Below are 23,428 nucleotides of genomic sequence, written 5' to 3'. Positions count from 1 at the left end.
TCTTTGTGTCAATACTCTTCAGAATTTCACGCTGTCTGATTATTCGCAACAAAGATCAACACTAGAAATATACTTTATTCATCCCAAGCTGGGAAATTTCACTATTACAGCAGCATACTAAACATATACCTCTAATGGTAAAAGTAAACAAATTGAAATATAAAAATAGAATATAAAATATAAGTAGCCTACAATACAAAGTATGTAATGTGCAGCTGCATGGGCAAATACAAATGATGAAGATTGTAAAGTCAGAGCATGAGGGTATTTTTTTATGAGGTATGGGAATAAATCTTGCTAAAGTCCACTCACCAGCTGTTCAACTGTGCTGCACTAATCTCTCTCACATGAACAAGAAAGCATCAGCGTGCTCACTCACACTGCTGGACCCCACAGGAACATTTGCTTAAAGCAGACATTACAAGGATTTTTTTAATATAATAGGAAGGAATCATAGTGAGGAAGTGAGTGCTTACTGTACATACACAGCTGGGTAGACACATAGAGATTAGATAGTAGCTATGGAGATGAACATACAGACAGACTGTTTACAATTATAAAGTTGATTATAAAGAGTAAAGTAGCATAAAAGGCCCATCCACTCATCATTACTAAGTGTGCTGGCACAGACAAAATCTGGTCCAATCTACTCCCACTTAAAATTCGCTCCTGTCTGTATATTCTGTCTGTATATTCCTTTTCTCACAATATTATGATGTTTGTAGCTAAATATACCACCTTGAAATTATTCCTACAATTCAATAATAGTCTGTGTGCCTCTTGAACTTGATTGACATGTCTGATTTGGGGTTATTGACATGCAGATTAGGAGGTCATTCACCACTGAAAAGAGAGCAAACCCCTTTAGTACCACGCTCAAACTATGTTTTTTATTATCTGCTATACAGTTTTTTTTGTTGACCTCCCTCTGCAGCCAGCTTCAAGTGGCCATTAGGAGAACTGCAGTTTTCAACTCTTTAATGGCAGGTCAGAAAATGACCATGTATTTTGGATCACCTTTGTGAGTCAATTTGATGAAATAAATGTCTCCACCAATAAACATTTTACATACTGGATAGTGTGATTCAGTCACAGCGTATGTTTGCAAGAGAGCCTTGTGTTGCACAATGCATAATGCATAATGTATAATGTATAAGGGACGATGGATAAAACGTGGAGCAGTAGAATATTTGTAAGTGAATGCTGATGTTCAGTGAAACGCCTTGAGGTTTTTTTTGTCATCAGCAGTGAAAGCTTCGATGCAGTGTGTTTTATTGCCTGACCGCCACAGATCCCACAGCAGATCGATGCAATGTTTGACTTGCTGGTTAATATTTAATTACAGGGTATTGATTATGGACTCGTGACATTCCAGAGGTTTGGCTGCCCAATTACTGTCACTCACAACACTACTGACTCTGATACAACACAGCGTTATTGTATTTTGGACGAACAACAGTTATTATAAACTGGTACCTTTAGACTAGATACTCTGTCTGCATGCTGGAAACAAACAGGGTTGTCTGGGGCCTTCATGTGTGTAGCTTCTGGATGATTTAATCAAAAAGTCTACATCTTGTGTGCATCTCACCAGTCAGAGCACATCAGTACCCTGCATGTGTGTCATACTCAGTGGCCCGCAGTCATCAGTTTTCCCTACTGAGAATATCATGTGACATGTGACTGGCACAGCAGTGCCCACTTTGCAGCAATAAAGGATACACTGCATGTGAGGTAATATAGACATGTATGTGTTAAACCCACAAAAAAACACTCTGGCAGTCACTTTGTATGTGGGGAAAAAAAAGGTGACAGTTGAGTCACCATGAAAACTCCCTGCACTCAACACTGGGGTGGAATGGGATGGAAGGATACCTTTCATGCTATCCAGGCCACTGCCCTCATAGTGGTAGAGTGCCAGTTACTGTACTTTATCTGAACAGGCAGGAAACACAGAGGGCCTGTTTTCCCTTTGCAGTGGCATGTGTTTCTCACCTGATCCCTGCTCGCTCTTTCCAAAGCGCAGCAGCCCCAGATATATTTGCAGCAAAGAAGTTAAAGTGAACATTGTCATGCACAGACAAGGACTCTTTCTCCTTATCTAATTGGTCTCATCAGACAATCTAACCTGACCTACAAAGTGTCGATACAACCTGCAGCTACACATAGATGTTCATACTGCATATAAGTGAGATGAAAATCTATTGAGGGCCACACTTATTATGGTGAGAAGACAATAAGCCGGTCTAACTTTTTGTGAGAGTGGGGCTGATGCAGTGCAGAGTCACTTTGGGCCACTTCCTCTTTGATCTATTCGGCAGTGTAAAGAAGTTTACAGGACGTTTAGAGAAGCAAAGTCAAATTCATTCAACATATAATAACCTGATCTTCCACTGCAGAACTATATGTCCCTTTTAATTAGGTGGAAAAGATTTATTTCATTCATCAGCAGTGGTCCAAACAAGTTGGACAATATCTAATACACAGTACTGAGATGCAATTTTCAAATTCCTAAAAATGAAATATCACAACTTCAAGAATTGAGCTGTGTAAATCAAATCAAAGAAAGCTGCTTCTCTCCAGTCACTGCTTCATATTAAAAAGGTTAATAAGTATATTTATGCTCTGCAACATAAGAGAATGTGTCATATCAGCTTACTTTTACTATTATTTAAAAAAACTGCATTTGATGCCATCAGTACTGGCATTAAAAGTATAATCAATTTCACTACATTTAACTTTTTTTTGTCTATTTTTAAAAAAGTTAATCTAAAATATATTTTGCTTTCTTCTTGTTCTGAGCTTGCTATTGATCTCTTTTATTAATAAATATATAAACACACATATAGGCCTACATGTTTGATTGCTAGTAGTTTGAACCTACGGTAACTATAATAAACCCTCAGTGTGCTGACAGAGCCGTTCCCTGCTGTGTGTTTCTATTATTTATGAATAAAGACAACAGGCTGGAGCTCTGGGGAGGATTAGAAACTGTGTAATCCTTCTGGAAACGCGTGCAGGCCGCCGGGCCGGACAGGAGGAGGAGGAGGAGGAGGAGGAGGAGCGTTAGGACCTGGTAGGTGTGGAGCAGAGTCCAGTCCGATTTTTTTTTTTTTTTTAACTTCCTCGTGGAGGAGCAGCTGGACGCATGCGCCCCTCTCCACTATCCCTCCATCCCCAGAGCAGCAGCAAATAGGATGAACTTGTCTTGTTACCTGCTTAAAGGCGCCGCCGGCCGTGTGGAAATCTCAACCTGCTCACGGGAGAAGTAAAGGCAACACTTCTTTACTTGATGAGAAGTTAAAAAGAGAAAAACCTCCAAAGGAAGGAGACATAACTGGAAGATTAATTGTTTGGATGTAAAGCGGGACATCGGAGAGCGGATTACATCCTATTGCGAGGAATCAGAGCGTGTGCTGTTTGTTAAAGATGCGGAAACAACAACAGAAGCAACTACTACTACAAGCGGGCTTCTGATCTATCCATTCAGCTGGGAGCAGCATGGCTCTGCTCAGGAGGAGGGTGAAACTTCTACCCAAACACCATGAAGTTTGCTGCCAGCTGGGACACTCGCTGTGGTATGATCTCTGCACCACTCATCCAAACTAACAGGGTTCATTCTGGACGCTAATCATCATCATGTCAAAAGTCATTCAGAAAAAGAACCACTGGATCACCAAAGTGAACGAGTGCGCGGTCATCCGGGACGCATGCGGAGAGCTGAACGTGGAGCTGCGCGGCGGAGCGGAGAATGGAGAGTTTCCATACATCGGCCAAGTTAGGGAGGATGCTGTGATCTATCGGGACGGTAAACTCTGCGAGGGAGAGCTTCTGCTGGAGGTGGAGGGACTGTCTGTGTCTGGATTACCCCTTTATGACATTTATACTGTGATCAACTGCTGCAAAGGACCAGTCCGCCTGAAAACTGTGCGTCAAGGTAAGAAGTGGGGAAATAACCCAGAAATCCCAGTGGAAGTAGTTTTATAACTGCCATGTGGCCACAACATTACAAGCAAATGGATGTGAGTGAAGTAGGGCAGAGGAGCTGCTGCTGCTGTTGCTGCTCATCTTTCCTCCACAGCAGGCTGGAGTTTGCCAAGGCTTTGACAAGAAGCTGCCCTGACAGTCATCCTGCCCTCATTTGTCTAACATTGCTAAACTACTGTGGGTCAGACTTGCAGGGTCACAGATTAGGCCATTACACTAATGCTGCAGGGCTGACATACGAACAAAACCTCAACTTTTGTAAGTTAATTTACTGAGTGCAACTTTTTAGAAAAGGATATATATAGGATATCAATCCATGCATGGATTTTAAATGTCTAACAGCCTTCACAAACTACAACAGGGATACTGTTTCATATTTCGTATTCTGCTAATTTTTGCTTGACTGATGCAGTGAGCATTGTGTGTGTGAGACTGAGACACCACTCAGGGCAGCCGGGGTAATTTGTGGAAGTGCTCCTTGTGTGTTAGATTTGTTTGACCCATTGCCTACGGTCTGCTGCATCTGCATCTGTCAGACAGCTAGAAGGATTCAAACTTCAGTCTGCAGTGAGTGTACTGTGCAGACTGTTGATCAGCTGGATGCCTGGGTGAACATTCTCATGTCACCTTATGTGTGTCGTGTCCACACACACACACTCACATGCAGCGTCTCGCTTACATGTATGTAATATTTGACTAAGCGTGCATTGCCTCCTCTCTGGGGAAATCATTAACTGTGTTATATAACCGTGTCAGTGTGGTATCCTCTTTGCATTTTGTGCTGCGTGTCCATCGGTGGCTGCACAGTGAGTGTTTGACCTCTGAAGCCAAAGTCTGGGCCTCTGGGACGAGGGCTCAGCACTAACGCTGATGTGTGTTTGCAGAACAAGCACTTGTTTGTCATATAATCACACCATCGCTCACACCATGGGAGTTTTTTTTTCTTTTTTTTTTGTAGTTCTTTTTATTCTAAAGTCTTCCTGGAAGCTGCAACAGGACATCCCTGTCCATATGTCATTAGTTTTTTGCATGAGTCAGCAGATTGTCTACATCTCTAATTAAGGGGTACGGGGTTATTCTTCGATTATCCCAGTAGCTCACAAGACCTCCATTGTGCCCGGCCGCCTGTTGGTCTCTCATGCAGAACCGGTCAGGGATAGTGATCCAAGCTGTCCCAGACCAGATGACAGGCTGTTGGGACGGATCGGGTCTCTCTCTCCCTTTCTGTCCAAAGAGCTGTGGCTCAGATTACCCGAGGCCACATCCCCTCAGTACTGTAGGTGGAAACACTATCAGGTTGTGCTGTTGGTGCCCACAGGTGTGTTGAAGTGGAATGCAGACAGAAAACCACCTGAATGAAGTCTGTGCATTCCTGTGGAGAATGTGCAATATTACACTCTTGTGGTTGTGACTTGAGTTTTTTATTAAGGTGGTGAATAGGTCCTTGAGCTGGAACTGCTGATCACTGTGACTGAGGAAAAACACAACAAATATCAAGGGACGTTCCAAAGTTATGTTGTGCACCTTTATTTATTGTTTCTGCATAGACGTGTACGTTTATTTGGAGATAATCACATCTCTGTAGTAACAACACGTCTGCAAATGTGTGAATCAGTGACTCACATGAGGTTTTTATACAATAGCCTGTGCTGCACTAATTGTATTTATAACAGCAGCTCTTACCTGACCCTTCTAACCTCACAGTGCTGCTTGTATCACACCTCTTCCTCACAGTTTGGAAGTTCATTCAACCTGAAATTAAGTACATATTAAACACAAACACACTTTTTCTTTTCTCCTCTCCAGTGGGCCGTGGCCAGGTGATATATTTTCAGTTGTGTACTTACACAGCCCTGTTTTTATTGTGCTGTGTAACGGCCAGGTTAAAGTACAAAGACTGAGGACTTTCAGGCATGTTAAGACTGGGACCCACCTGTGCAGCTCTTCTCTGTTATCATGTGTTGAATGCAGCTTACAGGTGAAAGGTTTGTTGTCATTGTCTTGTATCCTGGGTGAGCTATTGATAACGGTTGAGTTCATATAGTACAGAGTAAACAGTGTATAGAAGTCAGAAGTACATAGATTCTCATCATTGTTTATCTAAATGACCCCCTCCCCCTTAAAGCTCCTAAAGCGTTTGGACGGTTTATGGTGGTCTGCTCATGAGTGGGTTTAGACCAGGTGTCTGTCTGATCTCTGGGACAAATGACTCTTGGTTGCCTTAGATCTTGCCTTGAACTGAACCCAGCCAGAAGGGAATCAGGCCAGTCTGCTAGATGCCTGGCATTCCTGAGAGAAGGGGCGTTCACAGCAACACCCAGATAAACCAAACTACACTTTTATATGAATAGGTCAAGTCTTCACTTTCCCCTGTCACTCTGCCAGGCACTAAAAATTGGGTGTTTTAGTGATTACAGAGACCACATATTCAAACATTCAGGGGAAGTGTCAATCCTACTGAAGTATCGTTGAGCGGAATGTAGCAGCTTCTGGGTCACCGATGGCTGACCTTACACTGTGGCAGAATCACCACACTGATTCCTTTATCCTCATTCCTCTTCAGGGAGGAGATGTTTAAATCCTCACTCTGTATCCTTCAGACAAAGTTGTCCTGATCACTTCCCTCTTTTTTTCTGGAGCAGTGTGCAGATACACACACACAGTGTGTGACCCACATTACCAGAACAGTTACTCTGTAATTTGAACAATGGCTTAGAATAATACAATGATTCAGACGCTGCATCCTGTGAAAGATGAAATGTATCTTACCAATGTGTGTCTTGAGATACTTTTGGGTGCACTTCTTTGATGCAAGCAATCACCAAAGGCCCTGTATTGAGACACATCTATGGAGTACCATATGGAGGGTTCAAATAAGTCACAGATGGTGCTAAACAATGGCTAACCACGTTGGCCTCAAACTGCCTGTGAAGCATTTTAAATGAATGTAACATTACAAACTAATATTTTAAACAAACCTGGATAATATATAATTTTAAAACTTAATTTATTCTTGGTAAAAAACTAATATTGAACGTTCCTTTACACATACTTAGCTGTGTTAGGTTGTGTCCCTGATATTTTGTCTGTGGCTTTTGTGCGTGGTTACGTCGGTTTAGGCAGATTTCTTCTGTGATGGGTTTGTCTCAGAATGCATTTTCTTAAGTATGAAGACTTTGTCAGTCTTGATTAAATGCAACCGACTGCATGTTAGTTCATCCCTGAAAGGCTTGTCAGAGGCTCGTGACGAATCCTACAGCCTGTCTGTTCCCTCTGCTTTTTTCATTTTCCTTCCTCATCCCCTGTCTCTTTATGAGCTCTGTGTTTCAGACAGCAGTGCGGCCTCTTATCTTTATCTCATCTTGCCATATGCCTATAAACAACAGTTGCTGAGTACAACATGAACATGAGCTTTCCTGGGGTGTTTACAATGTATTTTTGCTTGATGAAGCGACTCTTTGAGATTGCTTAACAATGGCAGTGTACGGGCTAAGAAACTGTGCCACCACACTTACAGGCAGCTTGTGTCATTTAAGCTTGAACAAATGGTCGTGTAATGCACAGACTTCGCCTCAGGTGAAGTAACAATGAGGTTAGGATGGAACACAGGCCAGAGGGGTAGCACAACGAAGGCAGCAGTACAGTGGATTTGCAGGCAGAGGCTTTCAGTGCTTCCATTCTGTGGCAGTGATTTGTTGTGTGAACAGTGTGCTATATTTGCAATAGTTCTGTTGTACTCTTTGATTAGATGGGTGCTGGTTGAAAGGATCATTGTGTAGCAGAAATAAATCCAGCTGGTCCTTACAGGGAAGCGACAGATGAGGTTGGGTAATTTCTGTTGCCGTACTTCTCTGTGTTATCTTTACCTAACCCCTTGTCCTGTTTTTTTACTGCCTAACTTCTACCAGTGGTTTTTATTACCCAGCTCCCACCGAGAGTGAAAACAAAGCCTAACAGTGGGCAAAACATAACAGCTCATTAGCTGCCTGAACCCCATCCATCCCCAAATCTATCTACGGGGGGAACATATGGACCAGGATGTCCTGTTTTTAGAGCAGTTGCTTCTTATTTTATTGGAAAGTGGAAGTGATCATTTAATTGAAAAGAAACATCAGTCTAAAACCATTCTGTTAAGGCAGCTGCTTATGTTGTGACTTTTAACAACACTACACCCACAATAAAATACTTGACTGTGTTGGTGTGTTTCTGGAAACTACACAGAGAGTTATTCTGCTGGTGCAGAAAACAGGTGTTACCCCACAGGGAAACACAGGCACGCTGCTTTGTTTAAGAGAATAATTCAGCTGTGAGTCAGGAAGAGTTTTTCAGATTGTGTATTTTTCCCGAGTGCTCATTTGCTTAAATTTTGTAATGACCTCAATGTGAAAGGAATGCTGAGGATGATAAAGGAGAGTGAATCCATGTCGGTAGGTTCCTGAGGAGACTCCTCCGTGGCAAACATGGAAAGCCCTCAGGGTGTCAAGAGTACACTGTGTTTGTCTCTTGTGAGAACCACTGCTTAGCTACTACTGTCACCGACTCCTATTCAAAATACAAAAACATGGTGCACCATTTTCTTTTTGAAGTTAGCTTAAACAACTACAACCTAAACAATGATTAGTTGTTGCAAAAATGTCAACATACAAGATGTAGCTTAGAAAATAATAATACCACTTCAAAGTGTAATTATAGCACAGAAATAATGTGTACAAGAGCTCTGTAGGGGTTGAAGCACAGACTTTTATTGTGAAGGATAAGGTTGAGTATTTAATGTGATAGCTTGCTACCAAACTTCCTGGAAAATGTTCTCCTCCGTGCTGCTTTCAGATGATCAGTCTGATTGAGGTCATCCGTAGGGGGAAAAAATACTCTGGGGATGGAGTCCGTCTCACTCTGCTGCGCACACACTGACATTCATGCATCATCTTATAAAGTCAATCACGCATGCTCACTGTGAGAGTCCACTATAGTGTCCTATAGTGGACATAAAGTGACATTTAAGCTGGGCTTCTCCTAGAGTCACACATCTGGAGGGGATTATGCACCATTATAGGCTCTGTTTTATTCACTTGAATCATGGCTCTACTTTTAGTTTGTTTCTTTGGTTTTGTTGTGGGGGTTTTTTTCAGTAGCGTAATTGCACCTTCCTTAAAATTTAAATTGCATGTGTGAAACGCTCTAATTTTCCCAAAGCTGCTCTGTCATCAACTAGTTTTTTTTTAGCTAGAGCAGGGCACCATGCAGAGTTTAAAATATCTCTATAAACGAAAGGTCTGTGTTGATTAGTAAACTTAAAAAGCTGCTACGCTTGTAACATTATTCTTAATGTGAGAACCTTGTTGTGTTGTGTAGCCGAGGGTAAAGGTTTGCAGATGATCCTTAGAGGATTTCTCTTGCTGCTGATCCCCCCTCCTCCTAGCCTGTCAGTCTCCAGAGATTCAGGTTGCTCGTAAGCTCTTGAGAGGCTGACCCGACCCTGCAGGGTTTACCAGTGTATAAAACGCTTTATGCAGTATCATCTGATATCCTGACACTAATGTTCACACTGCCCTTTAATCTGAAATCCTGCTTCTTCATGTATCGTGCAAACATTAAGATATTATCCTCCAACTCGACGTCGGGCAGATATAGCCGTCATTTAAAGCAGCCCTGTGGCCTAATAACTGTTCAAACTATATGAGGCTGCGAATGTGTTCTGCAGGGCAGTGTTTGTTAATATTTGATGACTTACAGGGTGTGTGAGCTAATGCTGTCAGAGGATAACTTAGCTCACACTTTGATAGTCCCTCTTTAACCCTTTCTATATCTCTGTTCAGCTTCTTTAAACAACTAAAGTCAGACAAGATGCAGGACACTTTTTTAAACAAACTGGCAAAGACTCAGGATTTCTAATTATTATGTGAGGTGTTTGGACATGAAGTAGTTTCACTGGAAAGCTCTGTGGATTTCAGCTGGCTGTGTCTGCTCCAGTCCAAAGTCCAGACTTGTCCTTGGTTTAGTTGTGCTGAGGACTACAGCTAACAGCTATTTTAATATATTGAACTATATGCCTCACAAGTGTTTGTTCATTTAAAATACAAATTACAGTCAAAGGCAAACTTAAAAATCAAGTTTGACTCTGCACTGTCCACTTTCATTTGTCCAACTTGCCTTCTCTTCTAAAGTTCAAGGATAATGGTCCCATTACAGAGAGGTCTACCTTACAGATTCAAGATTCAAGAAGTTTATTGTCAAATGCACAGCAGAGGTTACACTGAGCAATTGCGACTGAGCGAGTTCCCTTTACATGACTTTGTACACAATTAAACTAAGGTAAAATACAATAGACATATTTTAGGCATAGTAAGAATAAATAAAAATAAGAATAAGCAATAAAAAACAAGCAAAATAAGCAAATGTGCAGTTCTATGTACAAAGAGACACATTATTTCAGTTTTTATAGGTGACATGCTTCTGTTACATTGGCATGTAAACATGCTTCTTGGTTGTTATTAAACTTGTGCAGCTTTGAAAGGCTAATAATACAACAACAATAAAAACAATTGATAACTAATTTTATCGACATGTCTAAAAAAATGCCTCATTTGGTCCATAAAACACCTACTAGATATGACTCATGGTTACATTAATGGCACATATAGACGTATGTTTGGACATACAGCATTATGTTATGTTTGCATTAATCGGAACATAAAATCCTATTGGCTGACATTATTATTGAGGATTATCATGAGACCGTAAAGCTGCAAAAGTCGACTATGGAGTCGGGTGGGGGCTGGTGGATGGTTACTTGTTCTAAATGTGGTCCTGCAGGGTAACAGTAAAGCCATGATGGTAAAATTAATTACCAAAAAAATCCCTGATAAAATAATGTGACATTATACTACAAGATAAGAAGAAGAGTCAACCTCAGTTCAACCAGGAGAGGAAGAAGTAGTGCTGTCCAAAGGGCAGTGATAAGGTTTATAATTCTAACCTCATCTTAAACATAAACATCATAATTGGCTGTTGGGTGGTTTGTTTGTTGTGGCAGTACTCCACCAGTGGTCTTCTCCATGTTATACTGAAACGTGACAGTATTCAGAGAAGCAGGAGGCATTCCAGGCAGAACATGTGTTGGTCTTTGAGGTTTTGAGGAGCCAGCCTCATTTTCCCATGATCTTGTTTCAAGAAGTGAAGATGTGAAATCCCTCCAGAAGACTGACAGCTATGAACAGGTGAAAAAAGAAAGTTCAAAAACCTCCCTGAGCTCCGTGTGTTTCCCATGCAGTCTTCACATTTTCATCTCCAGTCATATATCTGTGACCTGTGGCAGTTAGAAGGACACCTTATCTAAATCAAAGCAGCTTTGCAGGAACTGGCTTCCTCCGTCTGACATTCTCATCACTGTCACCATGCTTCAGGACTGTTCCGGTTGTGGTGGACAGAGTTAGTCACAGTAAGGAAGAGAAGAAGGCCACAACAGTGATGGCTGCTGTAAAGATTCAAGATTCAAGAAGTTTATTGTCAAATGCACAGCACTTTACAGTTACACTGAGCAATGAAATTCTTACTTTGCGAGTTCCCTTCATATGACATAGTATTCATAGCCTTGCAGCTTCAAATAAACACAGTAGCAGTACATTTTTGTTGAAGTATTGGCAAAGCTTCGGATAAAAGTTCAACAACTGAGAGCCCCTGTAGCGGCTTCACGCTGTGTGATTGATGTGGCATGTAAACATCTGTGCATGCAGCTGGAACTCATCCGCATAATACCCATATGACAGTTCCCTGTCACAGGCTGATCAATCACCAATCTGACACCATGACAGTCAGATAAACATCTTTGGTGCTTCTAAAACTGGTGGTACATTTGTGTTCCTTTAGGGTTAACTCAAAACTCTCATATAGCACATATTGATTTTTTTGTTGTTGTTGATATTATTGGGATCTTTCCAAGGCTCCTATAGCATCCAAACGCCCTCTTGTAGTTTTTCCCCATCATTATTTCAAGGCCTGCACTTCTGTCTAAAAGCATACATTTACAAATCTTTATTCGTTTGCCCTCCTGCTGCAAGTCTGCCAAGTCTGACTTTCTGGTTCTAACCAGCGGATACACACATCACATGAGCCTATAAACTAATATATTCCTCCAGTTGCCTGGCTTGTTTTCATGTACAAATCTACCACAATCTGACACATGCCTCCACCTATCAAATCACGGCCTGTTTTTTCTCCAGCTGTGGCTCTGAAGCACTGCATTTCCAGAGTAAATTTAGACTCTTTGACAAAGCAAAATAATGAGACTTTTTTTTCTTAAGCTGTTGGAGTCAGCCAACTCACTTTGACTACATAACGTGTGTAACCGGCTCTCCATCTTATCTTGTGTTAATGCTGTCTTTGTAAACGTGACCTGAAACTGACTCAGATCTCATGCAGCTCTCTGAAGGGAAGCAATGTTTCACTCTTTCATGTTTACCTCTGTTCTCAATATAGAGCATCAGTGTGCAGGTTTATATATGGTAGCTGTTTAATCAGTAAAATGCCACATTCTGACTGAAATGTCTTCAGATTGCATTTTTTTAAAATGAATAGCAGGCACAGAAGAATATATTAAAAAAGCCCTCAGGAGGCAGAATTGTGAGATAATAAGAGGAAAGTATCTGTTTCTTCTGTGGGATCTAAATGTGCATGGAGACTGTCCGGAACTGTTCGCATGCCTCTGTCTGTCTGAGGGAGGGAGTGACCTTGGGCTGCAGCTGTTCGTCAGAAGTTGGCAGCATCTGGCTGCACTGAGGGGTGAGGTGTGTTGGTGGGGGAGTCAGAGAGGAGAAGTACTTTGTTGTGAGCAGGTTGCATAGAGGACAAGGCTGTATTTTTTCCCTTTAATTAAAGAGTAATTTATTTAGATTGAGATGATAATTCAACACATTAAGGCAAGATAAACAGAGTCATATTATAATGCTGGTGATCTTTCAGTATGACAGCTTGTGGACAGTTGCACATGTATCATGTTATACAAAGGGCTGATCTGGTTCAGTGTGATGTAAATTCTGTCATCAGAGAGATGATGCAAGACTCTGTAGCTGTTTCAAGGAATCACATGTGAATGGCCACTTGAGGCTGCCTCTAAAAGTGAGTCAGTCCTTGTAGACCTCCTTGTAGACCTCCTTGTAGACATGCTCAACTTTATGGCAGAAATAAACATGATGACCTGGGGGAAAAACAGTTTGGATCTGTCATGGCAGCTGGTGTCGGCCTCAAGTGGTCATTTGGAGAACTGCAACTTTTGACATGTCTGTGTTGGTTTCACTCTGACATCCCTGGCCTGGAGGCTGCTGCTTGGAAGACCGCATCTTCCTGTAAATGCTGGTACTAACTTGACAGAAGATGGAAGACATGACAATCTGTCACAATTAGGGGCTGTTTAGATATAACAACACAATCTTTCCCAAGTTTAGGTTTGGATGTTTTTACCGCATTAAACAGATGTTGAAAAGGAAAACTCTGCTCAATTGTACCATGCTTCTCCACCTGCCCCACCCCAGCCCGAAGATTTCATGAAACTTTAAGCAGATTTTCTTTAAAAAAAAAAACTGTTTTCTTTGTTATGTTTTTTTTTCATGTTGAAATGTGCAGCCAGTCCTTCATTCATTCTCCTGCTTTATTTTTCCTGGTTTGCCTGATTTCACCAGGAAAACCTTATAAACGACCCAAGGTCCTGACTGTGTTTGGCTATAATTAGCGCACATCCTTCCTTGTACTAGACCTTGAAATGATTTGAATTTGTGTGGGTAAGCACCGGAACTTGTTCAGTCCCGTTGTCACCACCTCTCTAGCCCTGCTGGATTTTCTTGTCATAAGTGTGAAGGACGTGGGAAGGAAGAAGTTACTAATCAGGGTTTAACATCCATGTGACAATAGCGTCAAATGTAGCAGTGATGCAGGACAGGGCCACAAAGATGCTCATGAGTCAACCGCTTATGTTGCACCATCTGATCCCTTCAGAAATCCTCCTGATCATTTCGGTTGATGTCCTGTGTCATGATATGTGGTTGGTGGTTTTGGGAGCCAGCAGGCGCTCATTAACAGAGAGCTCGACTTGACGTATTGTGTCACATCAAACTATGAATCAGCGGCTCATTAAAGCCACAATTAATCACTACAGAGAGAGAGAGAGAGAGAGAGATAATCTCAACATATTAATGATTATGTAATCATCTCTGATCCAGAGAACAGTTCATTTTATTGTATTTATCTTTAAACTGTAAACACTTTGCGTCATACTCATCAAACAATCAGCATCAATAGTTTAAAGCCGTTTAGAAGCTTTGATTTAAATACTTTAGACGCCACCAGTTTCATTATTGATTATGTAATGAGTTGTTTGTAGGGATGTAACGATATATAAAAATTGAACGATATACGATAATACCTCGACTTTCAAAAAAAAAGAGAGCAATGAGCAAGCCAATTGATCACACCCTAGGCAAAAATAAAGTTGCGTCACTTTGAAAGAGGAATGTCCACTGTTTTCAGCGTTCATATCAAGTAACAAGGAAAGGGCGCACCACTGCAGACACAAAACTACAGTTTTTGCCCAAAAGACCCAATGCTTGATTCCATCACAAGTCCACAACGATATCGAGAAACTTTAGCTCTTGTGATAATGTAAAACTTTCTTTCAAAGAATTGACCCGTGTAGTGTGATTCATTTTGCGGAAAAAAACATTTTTAATTTTATTTTATGGTAACAACTGACTGAATTCGATGTGATTCTTCAGGTCAGAACAGTTGCTCTGTGTAGCAGATTGTTGCTGAGGATTCAGTTCTGATCACTGGAGGGGAACACATCCATCTGCTGAACAGGACAATTTGATCAATTGTTTATTGCTTTACTCAAATTGTTACTTTTGTATGTACTTATACATGCAGTTTTTGACTATTTTAATCCATTGTATCATTAAATAAGTAGTTTTTCCCAAGTGCTAACATTTAGCAACCAAAGCTAAAAATGTCATTTCACTTTAAACTACAATCAATACATTTTCTCCATTTCAAAGGCCTTTCTGTCCTTTAGGATCACCGCCCCAGATTAATGAACCCCGGACACTCACTGTCTTCATTTCTTTAAAAGGCCTCACATAAATTTTTCTCATCTTTTTTCTCAGTCACCGGTGGGTTATCTCCTCATACTTCCATCTCAAATGTCTCCATCTCCTCCTGGCTCGCTGCCGTCCAGCTGTGAAGGAGAATCTGTGATTTCTTACAGTCTGAAGGTCAGATATTGACGGTGAGAGGGTTTATGAAGGATGCACAGTGTGTGACTGCGGTCTAACGTTACACACAGGCACATATTCACCTTTTAATCTGAAGCGGCTCAAGCAGAGAAGGGTCATACTGGTGGTCTAATGAGTGCTTCAGCTGAGTCTCTTCACTGAGCACAGACAGGGGATTTCGGACAGTTGACACGGCTCGTGACACTTCAAATGTTTTTTGATGACACAGTGAACATTTTGCAGAAAATGTATCTTTTTGTAGCCTGCACTCATCATTTTGTATCTGGCCTGGCAAGAAGAAAGTTTGATTTTTCATCTTTTTTTAGGTTGAAGTCTGTCCATTTCTGCATGTTTCTGTTTTCACACAGTGCTTAACAAAAGGGGACAGACTCTTCTGTTCTCTGGACCATCTGTTGTATCGTCACCCATGGGGATGCTTAGATTTACCCAACAAATCAATCACGTTGCATCGCCACAAGCCAGAAGCAGAGTTTAGAAAGTAGTCTCAATGAATAACATCAGTTTCTTTCCGCTTTTCTTTCTCTAACTGCTCGGCTCTCAGCGTTCTTTACTGTTCCTTTCTAGGTAAAACTTCTTGTTTCCAATTTGCCGTTCAGTCGCTCTCTGATGAGCAATTAAGCAACTTTACAAGAACACTAACACTACATGACAATCCTAAAAATATAGTGGCCTCCAAGTGGACCTAAAACTTTACATCAAACTTTACAATCATCTTTACACAGACGTTGAGTCTGACTATAAACTAAGCTGATTTGGAAATTAAGAAATATAGCATCCACCAACTGTATTGAAGTGAGCAGAATTTATTTTGTGAACAGTATGTGATTTTGACACTACAAGGAAGTGAACTTTTTCAGACTAAACCCCATAATAAGTGTTATTTAGTCTGATTGTGATAATTGTTATGTAATTATAAAGGAAACATACCTGTGTTTTTAATCAAAGTTTTTTTTAGCATCATATTAGCCAAGCTGTCTGCTGAGATCCAGAGGCCTCTGATCCCCTAGCTGTCAGTCTGCTGTGTGTTATCTCTGCTCTCAGACGGTTTTGATAGAGACGTCATGTGCTCGGCTCCAAGTGAGTGATTCAGTTTGAAAGCAGGCTTTACTTTTTTACGATTCTTGTTTTTTTTTTTTGTGAGCACATTAACTAAATCCTCTGACAAACGTGCCTTACTTGGCATTTCTGAAATAGTGCTTTCTCTCAGCACAAAAATCTGGGAGCAGCAACCACTGGTGACAAACGGAAGAAATTCACATGACAGATTAATTTAATGACTCTCCCATTGGGCCTCTTGTCTATCTCTCATAAAGATCCTGTATGTCTGATCATAGCACCTTGCTTGCTGTGTAGAGGTTGTTTTCTCTACATTTTAGTTAATATTAGGTTAAACTTAGCAGGAATATAGGTCACTGAATGTCCCGTCTTCTGCAAGTTAGCTCCACTGGTTTGTTTGTGCCACAACTGCTTAAGCAGCCTCTTCAATTACAGCCCTCAAGGTACAAATTAGTGGTTATTACACCCAGTGGAAAAGCTTCCCCTTTCCCACTCCTTCATCCAAATGTATATAAACCATAATTCAAGGCTAATGTGGTAATTTCTTGCATTTCATCATATTAGTAAGCTGGTGATGATACACTTGTCCCTGTGGTGTGATGTGTTCCAGACTGCTGCAGCACCCGAGAGAAGGGTGAAGGAAGGGGAGGGAGGAGGCGTGTATATCTCCTCCCTGTCTCATTGCCTGTGGTCATCAGCTCCTGTAAAAGAGGGGACTTTAATGACAGAGGGGCCCTTTGTGTGTGACGGCCAGGCAGGCACTGACATTTAACAGAGGCAGCCAGTTAGAACTGATGGCATGCTCGACTGTCGCTTGATGCTTCCTATCAGCGACAGGGAGGATTCGACCCACTGTTTTTACACGTGTTGCCCATGGGAGGAAAAAAGATACAATGGACACATTAAAATAGCTGCTTCGTGTGCATTTTTTTTAGAAACATGGCACAAAGAAGTGTTTTTATTTCACTTTATCCAAGGGTTTATAAATGAACCCTTGGGGATAAAAATAGAGATCCTTCCATCTGGAGTATGTTGTGTTTCCAGTGTTTGACAGGCATATCTGTCCATGTTTAGTCTGTGGTAAAATATTTTCTCTGTTTGTTGATGCCCACATCCTTCAAGACTGACCCTTCTCTCAACCCCTCCAGCTTTGTCTTTTAGTCTTTACTCTTTCTTTACTCTTTTTTTCCATCCTCCATCCTTTGGCCTGCTCAGCTAGCAACACAGAGCAGAGGGAGCGGTAGGCATGGGTTCCTCTGGTTATATTTAGCAGTGAACAGATGCAGCGTACTGGAGCGGAACATACCGCCTCTGCCTGCCTCGATGTGTGTGCCCGTGTATGTTTCTTTGTCTGTGACTCTTCCTTCAAACCAGTTTTCCCATCATGCATTGCTGACTCTTGACTCAGCAGCACAGAGCTGGAGAACTGGGTCAGAAATGGCCTCATCATGTAAACCTCCATTTACCCGTGTTCAGTGGTGGATCGAAAACAACTTGTGAACAAAATATGGCTGTTTGTTAGGTCCCCTTGTGTGTTGTGATTGAAAAGCAGAAAATAGTTTTGATTTTTAACTAGTTTCTTAATGTAAAATCTTTAGATGTATATTTATGTTATTATGTCACACATGACGATATCACTGTTGAAAAAAACCTGATATCACAAGTGCCTGCTTTAAAGATTTAGTTAAAATGATGGAAGAAAGGCTTTTGCTGAATGTGATGGTTTAATTTGTGGCTCCAGTCTGGTTTCTCTGGTCCTGCTGAGAGTGGGAGCAGCATAAAAGGAGCTCTGGGTGTGGCTGGTTATGGTGGTAATTATAGGAGGAGGACTGGTCCAGAGCTTTAAAGCAGACCTCTCTCTGATTGTTGTTTTTTCCTCTCCACCCTTGCCACTGTGATCGCACAGCTCATAGTTAGGAGTACTGTGACGGCATGGTTGCTGTCAGCACTTAACATGTGGAGACGATGCTGCTTTTTTAAAAAAAAAAAAAAAAAAAGTGTGCGAGGGGCAGATGAGATGTGCTTAATTGGCATGAGGACAAATCAAGTGAAGCTCATGTCTTCGATATCAGCTGTCATGAACTCTCTCAGCTTGGGTAATGGCTGTGTAATAGCTGCGGCTACTTTATCATACCCAGAGAGCAGAGGGAAGCACTTCACTGAGAGCAGGAGTATTTGATTAGTTTTGCCTCTTCCATCTCTCCCAATGTTCACCTCTGTCAGACACCCCCTGCTTGTATTACTGGATAATGTAGAGTTAAATGCTCTCATCTGTAACCAGAGAGTCCAGTGTTGACTGACGGGATGTCCTGAGACCCACAGGAAGCTGCTGAAACAATGGAATTTACTGTTTAAGAACTAGCGCTTCCAGTCCCTACTTTGTGGTCATTATTTGGAATCAGCCAGAGGAAATACAATATTATTTGTCCTTTGGAGGAAATTCCATTTCTTTGTCCTCACTTTGAGCTGTGGGTTATCAGCCTGAGATGGCTTGAGACCATAAGAGGAGTCAATCCAAAGCTTTAGAAGATAACAGTATAAATACAACTGTGATGGACAATGAGTGTGTAACTTTGTTTAGTTTCAGCTCTTCATGTTGAGCCACAATGATGCAGACAGAGTGGAGCCTTCTTAATCAAAATGTGATAACAGACAGAGTTGTGAAATCACCCTCAGAACACTGCTTTTGGGATCTGAAGGAGCTTTTTGCTCCTTCATCCTATCCAGATGGACTCAGTATTACAATCCTCAGGACTTTACACAGCACAGCAACATCCAATGACATCAGCAGCAATGTAAACATGACATGTGAATGGCATTGCTAATTTTCAGATACAATTTGTGGTCAAATATTAAGTTGTTAAGTAGAACCTTGTCAAGCAGAGACAAGTCTTGAGCTGGGTCCATGCCACCCTCCATCGTATCCAGTGTTTGTCAGATCATGTGTCCTTAATGATCAAATGTGGATCCTCCTAAACTTGTTATTGACCTCTTTGATTGTGGTTTTTCAATGTGAGGGCTTGTTATTTTTCCCCCATATCCAAAGATCTTCAAGCCGTCACCTTACCACAACATGCTCTACTGGGGATCAAGCCTAAAGAGGGCGTCTTGTCTTGCACCATAATCCCTTCTGTCATCACTACAGGTGCCATTTCATTAGGTGGAGCAGTGTGAGTGTATGTGTGTGTCTTCCAGTTACTGCAGGATTGTCTCTCCTCCTGTACTCAAAGTAAGGGCAACCTGCCTATCATTTAACACCTAATCTGTGCCAGCAGCAGCTTCCACGGGAGAGAGAAACACCTAAAGACAGGTCTGACACGCGTTCTCCTCAACAGGACGCAGTGATGAGACACATGCATGCCGACTCTTGGCGTCTGTGTTATTTTTTTTTTCCTCCTCTCAGGTTGGTCTTCTCACTGGGTGGAGTTAAAGAGCTCTCCTTGGTGATGGTTGTTTTAAATTTGTTTTCATGTAAACACACAGGGAAACATTTCCACTGTTTTCATGACCGTCTTATTGTGTAATACATATTGTGTTTACGGGCATTAACTGTGGAGCCTTCTCCCACAGAGCAGCTGTAATTTAGGGACTTTTTTGCTGCTGTGGTCAGAGTAAACCTTTACCTGCATGTGTGGTCTGGGTCTTGAAATTAAACTGTTGTGTTGATACTTCACCAAACCTATTATACAGCCTTGTTACAGATTGTTAGATCCAATACAAACCACAATGTTGAAAGAAGTGCTCATATAATTAGCAGTGGTACTCGACAGAGATGCTCAGTACAATGCAGAAATCACTTAAACTATAAAAAGTACAATTTTCAAATTACAGGTTACAGGTTTGGAGCTAATTTTTTATTATTGTTAGTAATAATATTTCCCTCTAAAATGTTGTGAACTTTGCTTTTAAGTCAGAAGCTGAGACTAAAGATAATTTTGAATCTCTAAATTAAATACAACTGCAGGCATCAGGGATTAAGAGCTGCTTGTTTGAAGTCACATGCTTTTGTTTTTATTTTTATCTCCACCACTGGGGGGCAGCATCCCATAACAAGCACGCTTGGCTCATCCCAATCTCTGGTTGGCTCTGGGTTGCCACGGTAACGGGCCTGCACGAGGCAGACTTATTGGTTATGAGGCACGGAGACACAGAGGGCAGTGTTGAGCTTGGAAGACGGCAGATGAATCCCAATCAGCAGCTGAACACAGCTTCACAGACACTGACTGATGTTTTCTCAAATGGATGTTAAGTCTAGACCGATTCAGTATAAATAATAACACAGCCACACAACACATGCTTTTAGATGTATAGGTTTGAAACAGATTTCCACAGGCGTGATTGACAGGCCTCAGCAGTGGCTTGTTGTGACAACAGCTGTTGTATGGTACCATAGTCTGAAGCTGCTTGGCACAGTCTCCTGCTGATGTTTTAGTCAGCTATGACCATATGTTTGCGCTCTTTTGGACAGCATGTTTTAATGCATGAGTTATATCCACTCCTTATTTCAGCCTAAAAAAAGAGCTGTTATGACATCCAGGATTAAAATCACATTTCTAAAACATAAATCCGTTTGGATATATATTTTTCATGTTCACAGAAATATACATGAGAGTCACTGTCTCCTTAGATGTGTGAATGTGCACACTGCTACCCCACCCCCAGTCCCAAAATGAGACAGGGATGCATAACTAGATTTAAGGTTATGTAATGCTGACTGGAGGCATAGAGGATGTGTATAATCCACTCTTATTTGGGTTAAATCCATCTCTCTCTCTCACTCTATCTGTATCTCTATCTGTAAGAGGACAGGGCCCTCACATCCTTAACCATCTCTCTTCTGCCTCATTGGCCTTGAAAAAACACCAATGTCTGTCACACAGTCTTTTCCAGGCTGGGTCCACAAGCATGTTTGCTCCAAGGAAACCATCTCTCAGCTCTCTGCTGTTTCCCTGATGGAGTGAATTTAGTGTTATGAGAATCAAAAATGTCCTCTCTGAAGGTTCATGATCCTGGTCTGCAGTATGGTTGTCTATGGAATTAAATGAATTTTGTAGACCTTTTGTAGTCAGTTTATGTTTCAACTCACTGTCAAAGTAAATCTGCATATTTTTTTTTTCCTTGGGTAAAAATGTTACCCTATCCCATATATAATTTGGAGAGAGACAGAGCTGAGGATTACCAGACACTGCGTGAGAACACTCAACATGTTCCTTGTAAACAATACGTCTCTCCTATTGTACACAATACATGGATCTCCATTCAGTACGCATGGCGAGTTGAACAATTCACTCTGTTTATTGTTCAGAAATCAGTGGAACACTGCAGCTCTGTGATTGCTGAACTGAGATGATATCTCTGTTTTTTCACCACATCTGGTTGCTTTTGTTGGATTTAAAAGCATGTTTTGTTTCCTTACATGCTGCAAAATATCCACTTTAAATATATATCTATACAACATTTCTAAACAAAGATTATAATAAATAGAAAATAAACCTATCATGAATCAAACCATGAATTTGCTGCCTGTCTGGAAGTTGAGAGGAATTTATTTTGTCAGGCAGCTAGAAATGTTTTTTCTTCATAATTTTCCAATTAAACCACTGCACCATAACATCTGCCTTTTTGTCTCCGGATTTGATTAAAAATCCAGGGAGGAACAAAATCAACAGCATATGAATGGCACACACACACACAGACGCACACACATGCACCACAGTGGTGTGATTGTAATCTCTGATCCACACAGCTTTAATCCTCATAAATATTGAATATTTGATGACTTTCTCATTGATGGAGCATGACACCTGGGCGGCCCGCCCTCTGCTGTACACTGTACACTCCCACAGGAGGGGGTCGTCTCTGACAGCAGTTTTTATCTCAGAGGAAGCGTCTGAGCCAGCAGAACTGACAGGGTGGTGAATGCAAACACTAACGTATGGCTAACATATTTTTTTTTTTCAAAATGGAGCCCCGGAGGGTGCACCAATTGAAAAATGGCATGTTTATGTTAAGTGTATGTCTGTGTGTGAGAGTGTGTGTGTGTGTGTGTGTGGTATCTGTTTTTCCTTTTACAATCTGACTTCTGCTTGCCTAGCAGGGACCGTAATGATGGTCGTCAGCACTGGCTGGTTGCTAGGTAACAATTACCTGACTGTGCTTTGCTTGCACTGAATTACACAGTGGGCTGTGTGCATGTGTGTGTGTATATGTGTGTAGAGGAACGGAAAAATACAGCAAAGTAGAATACCAAACAGTGTCTCCACTTCTGGGCAGAATAACACCCCACAGATTCATGGCTATCTTAGCATTAGCTTAGCAATAGCTTGTGTTTATTAACCTGTGTGTGCTTCTTCACTAAGTGGTCATATGTTTAGTGTTGCCTATGTTTTGAGGCTTCACGTTATCAGTGTTGCTTCAGTATTTATAGTCATGTCCACGGCAGTGGGAGTGGGGGGTGGATTTGTGTGGATGTGATGCAGGGGCTGACAGATGATGATGTCACCATGGGGCCCCACCTCAGGGCAGATGACTGATATTAAAGAGGAGTTTTCATGTTCTCAGCTGATGCACTGATGCTTCTGATCTGTCTGTCCTTTTCCAGTGTTCCCTCTCTTAACCACACTTACTCTTAGGCTGCAAACACTTCTCAGTCTCTTTCCTGGCTCATGTTTTGGATTTTTAAATCAAGAAAAAACATCTGTGCAGCAAGTGCCAACTGCAGTTAGCTTAGCTTAGCAATAAGACTGAAAATGGGGCTTGCATGTGGTCCCAAGCCAAGAAATAGAAATGCTTTTTGTTCAAATTAAGTGATAAGAGGTACTGATGTATTTTGTTTTAAAGCCACTTTATCTTTATCTCCTCTTTCCAAACTTTATTCCAAAGCAAAGCATCAATAGCTGATTCTCTTGTGTTTATTATATTTATTATGACACCTTCACTTGGCTTCGCTACCTTGGCTTTTATACCGCCCGTCATTCATTAAGGGAATATTGGCCACTTTTATGTGGTGAGAACCAGTGATGTCATTAATTGTCTTTGTTCCTGTTTAACTAAATGATTAATTTTTTAATGTCACCCTGCTCACATACTCTCTCTCATGTATTAAT

General features: G+C 41.3%; 1 protein-coding gene across 7 annotated transcripts in view; it reads left to right on the top strand.

Moving 5' to 3' along the window:
- Nucleotides 1-3,141: 3,141 nt before the first annotated feature.
- The window catches only part of LOC114438342 (membrane-associated guanylate kinase, WW and PDZ domain-containing protein 1-like), a 70,160-nt gene continuing 49,873 nt past the window's right edge, over nucleotides 3,142-23,428 (top strand). For 4 of the 7 annotated variants that reach the window (XM_028409606.1, XM_028409605.1, XM_028409602.1 and 1 more), the window contains exon 1: nucleotides 3,143-3,937. In XM_028409606.1, the coding sequence (XP_028265407.1) occupies nucleotides 3,640-3,937 (298 nt within the window). In that variant the 5' untranslated portion in view covers nucleotides 3,143-3,639. Of the gene's footprint in view, nucleotides 3,938-23,428 lie in introns of all 7 variants that reach the window. The other 3 variants (XM_028409601.1, XM_028409603.1, XM_028409604.1) reach the window with 2 other exon arrangements.

The sequence above is a fragment of the Parambassis ranga genome, chromosome 7 (assembly GCF_900634625.1).
Source record: "Parambassis ranga chromosome 7, fParRan2.1, whole genome shotgun sequence".
In the NCBI taxonomy this organism is placed as follows: domain Eukaryota; kingdom Metazoa; phylum Chordata; class Actinopteri; family Ambassidae; genus Parambassis; species Parambassis ranga.
The sequence above is the reverse complement of the archived record's forward strand: the minus strand, read 5'-3'. Positions and strand labels throughout refer to the sequence as shown.